General features: G+C 33.8%; 2 protein-coding genes and 1 long non-coding RNA gene across 3 annotated transcripts in view; 1 reads left to right on the forward strand and 2 right to left on the reverse strand.

Annotated features, from left to right (window-relative positions):
* The window catches only part of mib1 (mind bomb 1), a 327,741-nt gene that overhangs the window by 70,996 nt on the left and 239,190 nt on the right, over positions 1-17,555 (forward strand). The window lies entirely within an intron of this gene.
* LOC135832990 (uncharacterized) lies at positions 2,766-10,791 on the reverse strand. The gene is made up of 2 exons (XR_010556397.1): positions 10,516-10,791; positions 2,766-3,298 (listed from the first exon to the last, which is right to left on the reverse strand). It is a non-coding gene; the product is annotated as an uncharacterized LOC135832990 (long non-coding RNA).
* LOC135832989 (uncharacterized) lies at positions 4,216-6,270 on the reverse strand. The gene has a single exon (XM_065346563.1). It carries the CDS (start codon positions 5,949-5,951, stop codon positions 4,416-4,418), a length of 1,536 nt encoding a protein of 511 aa, XP_065202635.1. The 5' UTR covers positions 5,952-6,270; the 3' UTR covers positions 4,216-4,415.

Raw genomic sequence — 17,555 nt, forward strand, 5'->3', positions numbered from 1 at the left:
CCTAATTATAGCATTTTTCACGCTGAATCCGAATATATCGGTCTGCCGACCCATAAGTGCCGCCAAAGCCCGGCCAGACTGGGTCAAAAAGGGAGCAAATTTGACAAATTTCATGTTTTTGGGCTAAATTCTCATAAAAAGCTACAAAATCGGGTTAAAAATTATTTTCAAGCAGTTTAATGGAATGCTCTATGGCTAAGATAATTTTTAGGCGCCAAAATTTTTCAAAATTTTCATTTTTTGGGGGGTGTGGCGTGAGGGGAGTTTTAATGAATTCAGCAAATACGGCTTTGTGATACATCAAAATATGTTTTTTGACTGTATTGTCCTCCAATGTGAAAAATATTGCCATAATTGAATTCTACGGCCCAAAAAACATACATTTTGATATATCACAAGGCCATATTTGCTAAATTCATTAATACTCCCCTCACGCTCCACCCCACAAAAAATGAAAATTTTGAAAAATTTTGGTGCCTGAAAATCATCTTAGACATAGAGCATTCCGTTAAACTGCATGAAAATAATTGTTAACCCGATTTTGTAGCTTTTTATGAGAATTTAGCCCAAAAACATGAAATTTGTCAAATTTGCTCCCCTTTTGACCCAGTCTGGCGGGGCTTTGGCGGCACTTATGGGTCGGCAGACCGATATATTCGGATTCAGCGTGAAAAATGCTATAATTAGGCACCAATTTTAGCCATCAGTTTTCTCAGCTGAAAGTTTAGAAAAATTTTGAACTTTAGAGCTTTCACTGAGCTTTAAAGCAGCAGCTGCGGATCGGCAGACCAAGTGTTTTCAAAATAGGGGTATGTATACCAACTTTTGAGACCATCCCTAGCTTTCAGTTATTTCGGCCCAATCGCAGTGGTATAGCTCTTGGACTAAAATTATAACAATAAAATCTAATCTTAGGGGTAAGAATTAAGGTAATAAATCAATATTGTTTTTACTCGAAATACAACGAGCTGTTAGGTAATCTAAAAAGAACAACGAGTTTTTATTCAAGTGAACAATTTAAAACATATACAATTTTTTTACTCGAAATTCGAAATTAAACGAGTTCTTAATCTAAATTTCTAAAATAAACAAGTTACGATTTTTTTTACTCGAAAGATTCGGAAACAAACGAGCTTTTAATCTAAAAAAAAAAAAAAACGAGTTTTCATTCAAAAGTGAACTATTTGAAACAAACGATTTTTTTACTCGAAATTTGAAATCAAACGACAAACGAGTTCTTAATCTTAATTTCTAAAATAAACAAGTTTTTATTCTAAATCTAAAGCGAATCATTTTTTTACTCAAAAACGAAGGAGTTTTTGTTGATCGAAACCAGCTCTTCGGCATGCTCCGGAGTTAACCTAGTTCTTTTCGAAATTGTTAAATCTGTACCTGAGAAAATTCTTTCGCTTGGAGCGGAGGTTGATGGAGCAGAGTGAACTTTTAGAGCAAGATCTTTGAGCTCGGGTAAACGGTCGTATTCAAACCAGTACAGTAGCGGATTATCGAGGTCATCGATGTCTTATTTTTTTTTCGTCGAGGTAAGCATTCAAGAGAACAATCGTTTCGGCACGAATATTACTGGTCGAACTTTTCTGCTTCGGCATGTTACTAGGCTGGGCATTCAATACGTGTCGAAGTATACCTAATCCACATCAAGATGAAAAAAAAGATTAAAAAATAGTAGGTAAAGTTTTTTAAAAAAATGGTAATTTTTGAAGATTGAAAAAACATTTGCCATACTTACCAATATCTTTCTTCCGCACAGATTCGGATTCGGCAGCATTCGACTCGACAGGAGATTCGGATGGCTTAGCTTATTTTTTTTGCCTTTGGCTAACAATATAATCGCGTAATATACTTTTCGCACCCCTATTGTGGGATAATCAATTAAATAAGTTCATCTTTTCCGAAAAGGTTTTATGGGGCTGTGGGGGGGGGGCGAACTATGAGTCGAAGTGATACTGGTGTTGATATAATTCAAGTAAACTGAAGCATTTTTACATCGCATTCCAGGATTCACCTGGGCCTTTAAGGATTAATACAATTCAAAAAAAAAAAAAAAATCATTCGTGTGACGAAAGATCCAGTTTCTAGAATCGAGTACCACCACTTCGTTCCGATGCAGAGGGAAGAGACCCCTCGACGTATAAATTCTGCTCAAGTTTTTGATCTCATAGCTGCGCCGTGCGCAAGTTATAAAATATCAACAACAACAACATTATGTAGAAAACAAAAAACGCAAAATCGCACCGTAAAAAAAGTCTTTATATTTTCCAACAAATATTACATTTTCGTAATTTCTCGATAAACTCGCAGGTTGTTCGGTATAAGGTGAAAATATTACGTAAAAGTGTCATTATCTGGTTGAAGCCATCTACGAAAGATATCTTCATAGTAATCAGGGCAGAAATTACTCGAAAGAAGGTGGTATACAGGCCTAATTTGTGCGTTTGTTTCATATCATAATCATGGCCGACATGGTCGTCATCGTCGTTCTCATCACCATCATCATCATTTTGCTGATCCTGAGAGAATTTCTGCTGTTTGATTTTCTCATTATCTGGGATAACATCGCCCTCGAACCAGCCTATATAAAAACCTAAGGAGGAAAAACTCGGCATTAAAAGGTAATTCCGCGCGAAATTGTTTGCTTGCGATTAAAGTCAACTCTCGGTCCCTTCCTCGTCGTGCTCCTCCTCGGGTACGTTATTACTTCTCATCGTATATGTGCACTGTGCAGACTTTCTTTTTTGATACAGTACGTGTGACGAAAATACAGGCTGTGAAAATAATAACGAAAAGTGGACGAATTTCGATGAAACGTGTACACGACGAGGAGGGAAAGAGGAGATGGGAAAAGCTCGAGGCTCGCCTACGTGATGATGGAAATTGACAGCTAGGTCAGAACTTTAATTTCCAACGTTTTGTATATTCGCTTCGATTGTCATCGAATGAAATAATGATTTATCTTACTCGTCGAGTCATCGTCGTCGTAGTCGTCATCCGAGTCCGAATGTAGAGGAATAGGCGACGATGATGTTTCATTGTCGTCGTCGACGATGTATTCGTGGACGACAGCTGTACATTTGATGTGATTTCCCTCATGGTTACAAACGGGAAGATATTTCCATTTTTGATTCCGTGTCATCATCGTCGTCGTCGTCGCCTCGGGCGGTGTCAATGCTGGCATAAGAGACAGCGAAACTCCAGTTACAATTTTCATTGCGACTAGAACGAGTGATGCCCATAACGTTGCAACAAGCGTCCGTTTCATCGAAATTTTCTTTCGTCGAATCTGAAACACAAAACGAGAGATTGACTAATACTTTTTTTCATCCCCTTTGAGAGATTTTGCTCGGATACAGCGGTGCTAGCAGAAGCTTTGGTTTTTGGTACTGCTTCTGCTACCACCGCCGCCCGTGTTAGAGATGCTAGAAGAAGTGAGGAAGAAAGGAAGAAGAAACGAAAGATTTAATTTTCACATCCGCGTTCGTACAAAGTGTCGGATAAAGTTGAAATTAAACGAGCTTGTCAGGCGTAGTAATTCATAAATCCCGACAAAGGTAATCGTATTTTCTTTATTACTTTTCTTTTTCGTGTTCGCGTTTCGAGATGAGTTCGCACATCGTCGATGAGTAAGCCGACTTATACCTTACCTACCTACCGAACGTGCAGATGTGCTGTATACTCGTAAGATGCCTGTCTCAATTTCTACGTTTCTCTCTCTTCTTTTTATCGCTTCCAGTATTACACCTAAGATATAGGTGCTCGAGATTAAAATCTTGTGTTAGGTAATTGAATCACGGTTATGGGGTTTGCGTCGTCCCGATGGTGGGTTATTAAGGTGGGGTTTTTCGCGCTTCATCGTCGAGTACCTATACCAGACGCCATATCGTTGATAAGTATACGAGCTCTCGGCTCAGACGGCGGTTGTGTAGGCGTGTTATATTTATATACGCCAATTTTATTTGACTTTTCGAAAATCGAAATGGTAATTTGTAACGATTACGTAGGGGGTTCTTTCGATAGATTTGCGATGATGGAATGTTATCGATACCAAAATTGAGGATATTCAAAGTTTATTAACGTTTTATGTATTTGATTGGGAATGGCTTTTTTAAGTGTCGGGTTTGATTTCGTATCGTTCAACAGAAGTTGAAAATTGGCTGGGAGGGAAATTGCCTTGGAAATTAGCAGCGGTTAAATGCAGGACAGCCTGAGTTTTTTTCTGCCTCTCTCTCTGTGCCTTTTGTTATTGTTTTTTGATAAGAATCTTTCTTTGCTATCTCTGATATTGCTCTGTTGCTGAAAAGAGTTCTTACATACGCTATTTTGGATACGTTTTTTTTATTTTAATTTATTATAATATTTTTAATAATAAATATTCTGTGGCTTGTATTCTCGATCTTATTTTATTGATCTGCTGAAGCTGAAACAGCTATATAATACTCGTGATCATTATCTACGTGAACATTCACTGCCTCTTCTTCTCCTCTTAGAAGACCATTTTGCAAGATTTGTCTATGCTCATTGGACACATACGGTAATGATGTGGTTGGCTTGCTTTTTTTGGTGCATTTCCTTGTTGGAAAAAAGCTTTGCTTCTGTACTTTTGTCGTCTTATCTACGCATTTTGGCTTATCCATTGACTGGTATAAAGCTATCATTTTGTCTTGTAATTTTATCATTGTTTTGTAATCTTCCGAACCTCCTAGTTTACGAGTTTGTATGAATCCCTGAATGAGATCATTTTTCAAGTTCATTTCTTTTTCCAAGTCGTAGGTATCTTCATTTCGATAGATTGTTCGTGGTATATCTGTTTCATATCCAATTTCTACGTCTACTTCTGGTATTGGTAAGGCGATTTCTAAATTTGTTGGCACTGTATACCTCATTACACAAGCGTGAATATGTTTGCAAATGAAATAACTGATTGAGTTATCAATGCAGTTGCAAGAGTACATATGGATACAAATCGCGCATTTTTCACAAGTTCGCCGGCAGCAGATATGAGGGACATCTGGAATTCGAGTAACTACGTATTTATCATTTACGATCCAAGAATTTTCATCTTCGTGCATGTTGATCTTTGTTTCTGTTGCATTTAAAAAGTCAATACTTCTAATGTGCCGTTCTTCAGTTTGTTTTTGCTTCTTGTAAGGTGTATTTTTACAGAATTTTCGCAAACGATCGAATTTTTTATCTCGAATTATATTCAGAAGTGCATCTATTGATTCATCTAGACGAATGCATGTTTGTCCATCCATGTAATAGTACTTCATTGCACGATGTAATGATTCGAGATGCATGTTAGTATGTGCTGGCACATGTTTTCTAAAACAGCGAGCCCATGCATTTACTTTATTAGAGTACTGACGCTGTAAATATAACGCAAATTCGACAGTTTCTTCATCTTCATGCAGCTGTGACAGCATATGCTCGTACTCTCGTTTAAATTTCTCTTCATCTAGTTCTTCTGACATACTTCGTAATAAGGTCATTATCAACTTCTGTTTTTTCGGATTATTAATTTTACTTTGGTTCAATGTCCAGTTTCTATGTACATGCCAAAGGCACAACAGTCTTCGTTTCGGCATTCCCATTACTTTTTCCCATGCGTTGATAAATGCAGGGGCATCATCACTCATAAATATCTCTGTAGATACGATTCCAGCTGCTTCTTTAATTTTTTCGAAAAATATTCGGAAAATCTGCTCATCTTCTCGATTACTTATACAAAAAGCTACGGGAATACCTTCGTTCCACTCGTCTAGAACCAGTAAGGTGTAAAGCTGAAATTTGTATTTATTCGTTCCATGGGTACCATTGATAGTAACCATTTGAGATCCAAATTTCTGCAGCATTTTCCTTTGAAATTTAGTTTGCATAATCAAGACAAAATCATCAGCTTTTAATCCGGGGTATTCTTCTTTTTGTTTTTTAAACATCAGTATAGGATCATCTTCCAGTTGTTTCAGATCGTTTACTATTAAACTGACACTAGCAAAATCATCAGTATGCCTTCGAATTGGGCAGTGGATATCAAAACTTCTTTTGATATTGTGTGTATCATTCCGAGACAGTAAATGAAGACGTGTGACTGGACCATCCTCTGATGAAAGCTGTTTACGAATGTCAGTGAGTACTCGTTTAACTGGAACACCATCTGCCAATTTTCCTATAAATAAAATGTAATTAATGTAATCATTTATTGCCGATGAATGAAATATTGAATTCAAAAAAAAAAAAAAAAAATGTTTTAAGATGGGATGATGTAGATAGCAAACTTATGTACCAGCTATAGTTGTACGAATATTTTGGTTCAGTCTCATCCGAGCTGGCTCCCCATTGTGCCCAAGATGGGTACCACAATAAGATACATGGATCTTATTACCCTGTTCAGTATATTTCATTTGCGATGGGCAAGTATATCCGATTTTATTGGTACCAAGACTTTTAGATTTTCTAGATTTAGTTTTGATAGGCTTAGGCTTGTTTCGGCGAAAATGGTATGATCGGTGGCAGTGAAACCAATTGACTATAGAACCACCAGCTCGTTTTTTCTTCTTTGAAAGCGCAACATAGTCGCAGCATGCTTCATTTTCTGTTTTTTGTTTCCAAATTAAAAAATCTGTTGAATAATTATAAAATGTTTGAAGTAATGTAGATTGCAGGAACATAATTATTATATTACTAAACTACCAAACATCAGGAAGAAGGAAATGTGGGTTAAGAGACCTTACCATCGTTTGAATCAAAGGTCTTTTCTTCTACGTTTACACATATATCATGATTTATTTTTAGATGTTCATAGTAATCATTCATAAAAGCAAAATCTTTTTCGCATATAGCGCATATAATTCTTCTGATCTTCGCTCGCTTTTTCTTTTTAGAACTATCTGTGGAGGGATAAGATGAAGAGATTAACAGGTGAGTGAAACATAAAACACATCCGCTAGTAAGATAGAAATGTAGAAGAGAACAACTGTGAAGGCAATACTACGAAATAAATAGATCTGAATATCAGGAAAAATAAGAAGAGTAAAAAATACCTGACGAGCAACAGTGATTATTAACAATATGTTTTTTTAAATCGCATTTGTATTTGTATTGCTTTTCACAATGAGCGCAATGAAAAGACATTTTAAAATACAAGAGAGATTTTAGATAGATTAAATCGTAAAAATTATAAAAGTAAGAGAGCAAAGGCAGCAAAAGCAAGAAGATTAGTAAAAAAATGTAAAAAAAACGTAAATATTGAGAAAAAAACAAGACGTCAGAAGGCACAGAAAAACTCAGGCTGTCCTGCATTTAACCGCTGCTTTGGAAATTTGACTTTTTGTTGTATAGGAAAAAATGAGGGCGTAGTTTTTAGGTATTACATGTGAAGGGGGCGAAGTGCTGTGATTTTTCGTAGAATAGAGTCAGGTAGGTAGCGAATATGTTGAAAAATAGCAGCCTGCCCTGATGAATATAGTTGTCCAAACTCGAAAAAAAAAAAACTACATAGAAAAAATGAAAATAGATTTTAAAAAAAGATGTGATTTGTAGTTCCTCTAGAAACAGATTATTTCTCCTAAAAAAATATCCGAATTCATAAAATTGAAAAAATTGCTGAATTTGAAAAAAAAAATATGTTGTCATTAGAAAATGCATTAGCAATGTGAAGAAAAATGATTTGTTCCTAAAAATTAATTTGATTTGTAATTGGCAAATCGAGATGAAAACTTGTTTTGAAAAATTAAAAATGAATATTATTCAGGTTTGAAAATTGATTTGTAAAAATTCTTCAGAAAGAAAGAAAGAAAGACAGGAAAACAAATGTTAAAAAACTTATAAGCATTAAAAAAGTTTGAATACGATATTTTTTTTGATTTTTTTGGCATTGAAGGAAAGGGAATGCGAAAAATTCACAACATAGACAAATTACTGCTTACCTGCTCTATTCATCTAGATGTTCACCAGTGTATTTTATTTTAGTTACCTACTGAAAGAAACTCATCATGCAATAAAATTTGAGTCTGTTTAGACAGTAGAAATTCTGACTGGAAAGTATAAAAAAATTGGGTGAGACGAAAAAAATGGGTCTCGGAGTAACTTTTTATTATTGAAAAAAAAAAAAAAAAAAAAAAAACGTAGAAAATAAAAAATAAAAATACTTATGTTGAAAGTTTTCTGTATTTTTAGGGAGAAATTGATCCGTTTGAAAAACAAATGAATTTGAATTTTGAGAACTTTGAGAAAAGTTGAAATGAAAAATTGAGAAATAAAGTATAAGAGAGAAAAAAATTATGCAAAAGAAAGAAATTGGCTTATGTAGAAATCACCTACTTGTAGCAAAAAAAAAAACATGTATTGTAATGTTGTGAAAAATTTGTGAAAAGATGTACTGTTTTGTACCTCCTTTGAAAGAAAATTTTTGGTCTGATTTTAAATATCTATTTTAAAAAATGTAGAGAAAAAAATATAGAACGATATGAGAAAGCGAAGAGTTTCTATTAAAATTGTCATCTTCTTGGTTTTTGGAGACAAAATGATTGTTGAAAAAATAAAAAAATAAAAATAAATTGAAGATACTCCATGTTAATACCTATGTAGTATCTCTGGATTTTTTTTTTTTCAAAGAAATTTTCATTGAATAGGAATTTGAATCTTGTGAGATAGATTTTGAAGATGTATCATTGATGAGTCCAGTACCTATTCGATAGATTTTCTGATTTTTCTTGGCAACTTCTTGGAAAAATCATTTTAAAAAAATAAAATAAAATGAAAAAGAAGTAGAAAAAAATGCGAAAAAAATACTCGAGATTTTGAAAAACCCTACTCCGAAGCACATACATTCATTTTTCAACTATTCATGTAAGTACCTATTTGGGTCATATTTATACAAATTATTTTGATTGTAAATGAGCTCGTGTTTTAATGTATTAAATGCTTATCACTTCACCGTTAACAATAATGTTTCTTTTTGCACTCTCGCCTCCTTTGTTTGCTTTGGGATTAGTTTGGCGGGTATTTCCTCCCTTCCTCTTCTATTTGGACATCAATTTACTCTCACGTTCGTCGATATTCTTAAGCATTAACGTTAAGAATATTACAATGGTGTCTTGTGGTCAACACAATATTTGTGTATGTAGAATGACCTCAGTGGTAAAACGACTTCGAATTATCGAAGTTTTGTACGTACAATGGTGTATTGACATCGGAGTAATCTGATTTTCAATCGCCTTCAGTTGATTCAGGTAGAAAGAATCAAAGGTTAATTATGAGAGGTGTAGATATGTGAATACCATGTTTAGGTACATTCATATGGATTCCATTTAAGAAGTGGCGAGGGGAGGGATACTGTGCTAAAACTGTCTGTCAGCAGAAGCTGGCGAGAGGATTGCATTTCTACGTGAAAACAGGTGATTAAATTTGAACGAGCCAATCTTTCATTTTTTAAAGAACGATTTTTCTATTTTTTTTTTGTTTTTATCATTTTTTTGGTTGAAAAAACAATGTATGAACGGTGTGTGGGATTTAATCGATCTTGAATAATTCTTATTTTCGATAATTTTTTTTGCTGTTGTTTGCAATAAAAATTTAAAGAAAATTAAAAACTAAAAATTTGCCAAGAGTTATGTAAATTTTGATACAAAAAATAATTCGCTTGAAAAAAATGGAAAAAAGTTGTAAAAAATTGAATGACATTGTATAATTTATTTTAAAAAAATGAAAATTGAATAAGTACTATAATTTTATAAAAATAATTAACGTGTAATTATGAAGAAAAAAAAAACAAAACATCTACGATTAGGTACTGTGAATTCATTAAAATACTTACTGATTAAAACTTCTTTAATGATTTGTCTTTTGCATTTTTTTTATATTCAAATTTGAAATAATTGACTTTTTGAGAAGAAAAAAGAAATGAAAAAAAGAAGTACATAAAAGAGAAAAAAATTAAAAATAAAGAAATGGAAAAAATTCAGTAAAAAGAATAGAAAAAAAAATCAAATGAAATCGATCTTCCTTTCTCTAAAATATAGAAAACTTACAATGAAAAAAAAAAAGAAAAGAAAGAAAAGAAAAAAAAACTGAAATACGAATGAAAACATGAAAAAAGAAGAAAAAATGAAGGGTGATAATTTAATTCCATTTTCGCAGACATTTCGTGATACATTCGAATCTGTATTTTTTTGTTTTGGAAAAAAATCTTCGTTCGAAAAGTTGTGAGAAAAATTATATTACGTATATTATTGTCTGGAATGGTCGAAAATATTACGTGATGTGTTTCTTTTATTTTTCTGAAACGACACTTGGATGAGCAATTTTTTTTTGCAATTTTATAAATAGAAAAATCGTACTTCTGTCCTTGATATGTAGTCTATTTGATACGAAGTGAAGTTAAAAGCACGACATGCGGTTTTATCGTACGATGCGAATGGAAACGAAACGAAATTATCAAGGAGGGAAAAAAAAGATGAGGAAAATAATCATCTGGTTAAATTTTATAAACGTCCTACTCACCCTGGATGAGATCGATCCTCGTTATATCGACGATAGCATCTCGTAATGCAGTAGCTGCTACGAGGGTATTGGTGTCGCGGGGTGGAGTACACTCGACACTAGCGTGCAATTTAATAACTAACGAGTTTTTCGATTTCGTCGAGAACCGAACGATTCGCAATCAGAAATTAATTAAATTCGACGCGAAAATAACTCACCTGTGACGAAATATTGCATTTATTGTACAGATAGACGACGATAACGGTTAAATATTAGGCACCGACAACGTTATGGGCATTCTCGTATATATTATAAGATGAGCATAAGGATGGTGATGGTGATGATGCACTTGCACACGTACGTACTATGTGTGATCATCGAGACCGATGGTGATGCGGGACGAAGAACTATGCTAGAAAAGTACACATAGACGACTCGAGCGATGGAATGAGAAAGAGAGGAGAGTAAACTTGGTAAACGTAACTCAATCTTTACGATGGAGAATTTAGTTTAACTAACCGTAGAGAATTTTACTATATTAACAAGCGGCGAGAGAATAGAGATGTGGATTGCGCGGAAATGCAACCCTACGACAGGTAGACGAGTAGAAGGGAAACAGAGCAGTGCAAAGTTCGGATATTATGGAGAACGACGCTGGCTTGATGTTTCAGTTACAGTTGTACTAATTAATCTTTGTGGTTTTAGTTTCATTCGTTGTCTTATTCGTTATTTATTGTTGTTGATTGTATAACTGCGCACGGCTGTGTGATTGCGGTTGTTGCACGTTCGACTGGTGCTTGCCTCGTGGTACGTGTTACACATCCACGTCCCTCGAAATGGGTTAGATAGGTGAATTTTGGTGGCTTAGAATTGGCCATGGCCAGTTCGTCGTTTAACAGGGTGTCTAACGGTTCTACAAATGTATCACTTTTTATCAAAAAGTCCTGTTTTTTTAAAATCAAATTTCAAATTTTCAATTCATTTCTCTTTTTTCTGGAATTTTGAAAACATTTTGTTGAATCGCTCGAGTTTTTGAAAAATGTCTTGCTAAAAGTTCTGTCAAATTCCTGCTTTTTATTTTGAAGTTTTGTCGGACACCCTGTTTCACGAGATGAAGGGTTGCTAGCGTGTTGTGTTAATTTACAAAGACCGAAGTCAAAGTGTGTGTTGTTGCTGGTCGGGTGGTTTGATGGGCTAAGAGAAGATAAAGACTAGGAGGGGGGCAGGAGTGCGAAGTTGGATGAAATTTTTACTTTCATCGCTACCGTGGCACGCGGAATTGAAAGTTTTCAGAATGGCAGCTCAGCGTACGCCAAATGTATGAGTTTATTATTTCGTTGTATGAATGATGCTACCCATGGGCTTAATTCCACAACTCTCGCCAAGTTTCCAACTGTTGCCGAAGTTTGCCGGGGAGTAGTAGTACCCTGTACGGCGTGGTATTGGCTGGCTGAGTTTCATCCGGCCAATAACATATCTTGGTTGTGATGAGTCGGATCAAATCTTACCTTCGACTAATTTTTGATGTGGTGTGGCTGGGGAATTTCACTGTAATCGGAAGTAAGATAATTGGATAGAGTTCGTGGTGTTATGATGAGGGTACTTCTATGACATTCTTCCTACCTGTTAGTTTTCCAAGTGTTTTTTCTTTCTTAGGTTTCAGCCGTCTGACGCTTGACATTTTTTTTTTTTTGCTGAAAAAAGATGTATATGTAATAGTTTTTGGAGTGCTGATGATTGGAGAAATACTACAAAAATTCATACTTTAAAATTGGGGCTTCTGAGGTCCAAAAATGGGTCGGTACTATCACAAAACGAAATTAAATATGAAGGGTAATCATTTTGTACTTAAATGTGATTGATTCTCCATGAACAGCCCAAAAAGACCTTTAAATGAAACTATAATTTCATTAAAATTGTAATTAAAATGATAAAATTTTTTATTAATTCAATAAAATAATTGTACATCGATATTCAAATCACATGAAAATAATTTTTACTGGTAAGCAGTTCGGTGTATTTATTTTTGATAACTTCTTGTGTCGAAATGTGATTACACAAATTATTAGTCAATAGATCCTAAAATCGAATAGTATTTTCTTCATTATTTTTCGAGGTTTTTGATCAAAAAGTGTTTTTTGTTTTGAAATTTTTCTGGTCATCACCTATGAAAATAAATTCTCTGACTCGAATAAAATTTAACAACGAAGTAAAATAACACAGCACACGAAACAATTAAGGGCCGTATTCATAGACGTTACTCAAGGGTCATGTGGCTAAGTGATGAATTTTGAAGCGCAATTTTTCTCATAAATGAATTGAAATTTCATATTTTTAAAATGATAAATCAATACCTACTTCGGAGTCCAATCTCTCAATGTAACAATAAACAAAATTTCAAAAATTCTAATCACGCCTGGGAAAATTGCTTCAAAATTCACCACTTAGTCAAATGACCCTTAATTTCCAAGAAAACTCTCAAAGGGAAAGGCGCTGTAAGAATCAATAGGTCCAAATCTTTGGCAATCATCCGCTGCATGTATTAGATTGTGGACGTTGTACACTGCAAACTCTGGGCCATACAAAGTTATGCCATTCTGAATAAAAGTTTCAGGATAAGTACGAACAGTAGAGGCATTGGAATCCAGAATCACCTGACATTGTTCATTGTTAATTACCTTGCAAGCTAATGTTCGCATAGCAAGGACCCAGTACCTAAAAACCTATATGAAATGATGAACATTGAAAAAATTGATTTAAAAAATTACATTAAAAATATTGAAATATTAATAAATAAATTTACTAACATTCAATAGTTTTAATGAAAAAAAAAATTGAAAAAAAAATTTCATTATAATTTAATCGTCCTGCAATTCGCACTCGTTTATAATCACCCACATTATTGAACTTGGTATGTAATATACTATTATAATAGGTATTATATGTATATAATCATTTCCAAAAAATAATAACTATTATTTTAATCAAAAAACATATTAATAAACAAACTCCCTAAACATACTTTTTGTCATTCATCAAATTGTGTAGAATCAGTGCCCCAATATACAATCAGAACAGCCTCATCTTATTACATAATTTTTCTAAGATTTCTGGTTTACCTTGAAATTCTTGAGGTGTAAAATCAGCAGCTTGTACAACTTTATTTGAAGTTTTGCTTCAATTATCCTTTGACAGAATATTTTTCAAATTGGTAGTCCAAATTCCCAGTAATTTTTTTACCACTCCTATGCAGCACATGTGCATATGTGCCCGCGTCTAGAAAAAGGGTACTAAGGGTAATTTTTTCAAAATTTTTTTTATTTTTGATTTTTATGTAAAATTTCGTCAAAATTCGAATGAGACCGATCCCAGACCCGTAGAGTGCTTTTTAAGCGCGCTACACGCGTTTTAAGTGAGTAAAGTCGAAAAATCAATTTTTTAAAAAAATGGAATTTTAGGGTTTTGATCAAATTTTATTTTTCTTTCAGGGTAACTTGGGTGAAATTTTTTTTTTTTTGATTCTTATGTAAAATTTCATGAAAATTCGAATGAGACCAGTTCATTTTTCATTTTCAATTGAAATCATTTTTAATAATTATTAGTTTGCACAAAAATTCATTATTCATTGTTCAAAAGCAAAAAAAAAATGATTAAATTAGATTTTCTATAAAAATTCAACTCGTAAAAATAGAAATCGCAAAAAAAAATTTTGAAAAAATTTTGTGCCGGAGGCGGGACTCGATCTCGGTACCTTTCGCTCCGCGAGCGGGTGCCTTAACCAAGCGGCTAGCGCTACTGCAAGGCAACATGGGTTTTTCAACAATATACATATTGCTAAACAGTGTCGAAAACTACATCACCACGCGAAGTTTCACGTTTTTACACTCAAATTACGTGAAAATACAAACGTAAACTTTAAGCCGCTCTCCTGTAAAATTTACGTTTTTACCCTTAGTACCCTTTTACTAGACGTGGGCACATATAGTCAAGTGGTATATCTCGGACAAGGTCAAATTTTGAAATTTTTGCTAATATCTTGCAATGTCGATGATTATCTGTTGAGCATTACTCGGTGTTTTCATTATCATCTTCGTCATTGTTGGGTTTTGTGGTCATCACTTATAATGGATTCCTCATCTATGCTGTTGCTATCAGCTGAATGTGTAACAAAGTCATATTCTTCAAAGTCATCCTCATTGTAAGTATCATTATCGACTATTTCACTCACAGAAAATTCTCCACCCATCTTCATTATCCCAGTAAGGAGAATGGGTGCAATCAGCAGTTTGGTCACATAGTGGAATTTCATTTCTGAAGAAATCTGCTCCTCTCTGATGCATTCTTCATTCCAAGAATACATAGTATTATTAGCAAAGAGATTAGTCTCAATAAGATTTGAATAGATGTTCATGATTCAGCTGTCTGGATGATAACCATTATTCACATATCCCTTCACATTCCCAAGAAAACTCTCGAAGGGAAAGGCGCTGTAAGAATCAATAGGTCCAAAATTTTTGTAATCGCCCACTGCATGTATTGTGGATGTTGTACACTGCGAACTCCTGGTTATACAAAGTAATGCCATTTTGAATGACAGTTTCAAGATAAGTACAAACCTACAGTAGAGGCATTGGAATCTAGAATCACCGGCTGCTGTTCATTGTTAATTACCTTGTGAGCTGATATACACATAGCAATGACCAAGCATATGACAGGATCAACATTTAAAAAAAAATTAATTAGATAAATAACATGAAAAATATTAGCATGATAATTGATAATAAATAAATTTACTTACATTCAATAGTTTTTATGAAAAAAATATATTATTAAAAAAACAATTTTAACACATTTTATAATTATAGAATCATATAAATCATTTCCAAAAAAAACTATTATTTTAATTAAAAAAACATATAATTAACAATCTCTCTAAACATACTTTTCGTCACTAGTCGAATTGTGTAGAATCAGTACCCCAACATACAACAAAAACAGCCTCATCTGCATTGCTTTCCAATTACATAATTCTGCTAAGATTTCTGGTTTACGTTGAAATTCTTGTGGTGTATACTCAGCAGTTTGTACAAGTTTATTTGAAGTCTTGCTCCAATTATCCTTTGACAGAATATTTTTCAAATTGGTAGTCCAAATTCCCAGTAATTTTTTCATCACTCTGATGCAGCACATGTGCATATAGTCGAGTGGTATATCTTGAACGAGGTCAAATTTTGAAATTTTTGTTAATATCGTGCGATGTCGATGATTATCTGTTGAGCATTGCTTGGTGTTTTCAGCTGAATGTGTAACAAAGTCATATTCTTCGGAGTCGCCCTCATCCTAAGTATCATTATCGATTATTTCACTCACAGATAATTCCCCACCCATCTTCAGTTTTCCAGTAAGAAGAATGGGTGCATTCAGCAGTTTGATCACATAGTGGAATTTCATTTTTGAAGAAATCTTCTCCTTTCCTAACTGCAGCATTCAAATTTAGAATACAGAGAGCTTTTCTTTTCTTGAGATTTCTGTATAGATGTGCTGGCTAAACCTTTTCTCACAACACGTACTCCAAGTACTGTATGTCTGGTGCATGGGACTTTTGCAGAATGCCCCATTACTCCTAAGATATAGGATTTTGCTGGAGCGTCCATTACTATTTTATCCAACTTGAACGAATACGTGAAACCATGGATTTTAAGGCCATACTTGCGTAAACTACATATTTCATTTACTAATGAAGCTAAGTACTGGTTACTTACTACATTTTCATTTGTGGACACCGCAGTAGGTCCCTATCATGAAAACATTCCAAAATGTTTCCTCAATTTCAATGATATCTTTTGTTATATTCCATGATAAATAATGATTACCTATGTATTTTATAAATTTATTAATTTTGGTTTACTACTTATGCAATAAATGAAAAATGAAAAATTATATGTAAAATTGTAAAATTATAAAAATAATGTAAAATTAAAATAAAAATATACCAAAAAAATTCAGTCAATGAGTTGGAAATTAAAATAACTTAAATAATTAAGCAACCTGTGAATTGCCACATGCAAACATTCGCACCTTAATCTCTCACTGTGTCCATGCATCATAAAGGTGAAAAGAATTTATGTATAGAAAACCACAATTTCGTAAATATAGATAAATTCAGTCAACAGCTTCTATATCAAGTAACTCTTCATCGCAGCCTTCTTCTTCATCATTGAGTGTTACCATCATCAAGGGTGTAACCTTCATATGTGATGAGACCCTTTCAACGCCTCCTTAGCCTCTCCAATCAGCACATGATCCAGGAATTGGATTTTATGGAGATCAGTGTAGGCTTGAGATCCGACCTGTTGTTGAAACAAAGCCCAGAACCGACTCCAGTCTTTATACGCTCCGTCTGTTCCTATTTTTTAAAGATTATTTTGTTGAAGCTGCAATATTGAATTGGATGCAATAGTTTCGACACTAAAGATCAATCGTCAGATTTCGAGCTTTGTCGCAGCCATTTATAATTCGCTATGTAACCTTGAAACGCAGCGAATACAGACTAAATTTTGAATAGTGATAAATGTGAATATGCACTTGCATATTCCGAACAGATTCAACACGAGTATTAAAGCAAAATACCAAGTTTAATTATCCTCGCATTAATTAGAAATGAATAATTATGTTCAGTTTATGAGCAGAAACTTACCAGCATAAATGCAAACGTTCAATAAAAATATTTTATTTCATGAAAAAATATTTCATTATAAATGGCCAACTATTTGCCATTAAGCTTTTGAGCTTTGGCGCAGCCATTTATAATTCGCTATGTAACCTTGAAACGCAGCGAATGCAGACTAAATTTTGAATAGTGATAAATGTGAATATGCACTTGCATATTCCGAACAGATTCAACACGAGTATTAAAGCAAAAAATAACAACGTAGCACTTCGTAACTGGATCGAGAAGTTTCTTTTATAAAAAATAATTAAAATTAATAAAATAAAAACTCTATGAACTTGAATAAGTAATCCAATAAAAAAAATTAATAGCCACTTACATATCTTTCATT

Source organism: Planococcus citri, chromosome 1 (assembly GCF_950023065.1).
Source record: "Planococcus citri chromosome 1, ihPlaCitr1.1, whole genome shotgun sequence".
Classification (NCBI taxonomy): domain Eukaryota; kingdom Metazoa; phylum Arthropoda; class Insecta; order Hemiptera; family Pseudococcidae; genus Planococcus; species Planococcus citri.

Excerpts from the sequence above, each read along its gene's own strand:
- LOC135832989 (XM_065346563.1), bottom strand. The coding sequence starts at position 5,951 with ATGTTTAAAAAACAAAAAGAAGAATACCCCGGATTAAAAGCTGATGAT.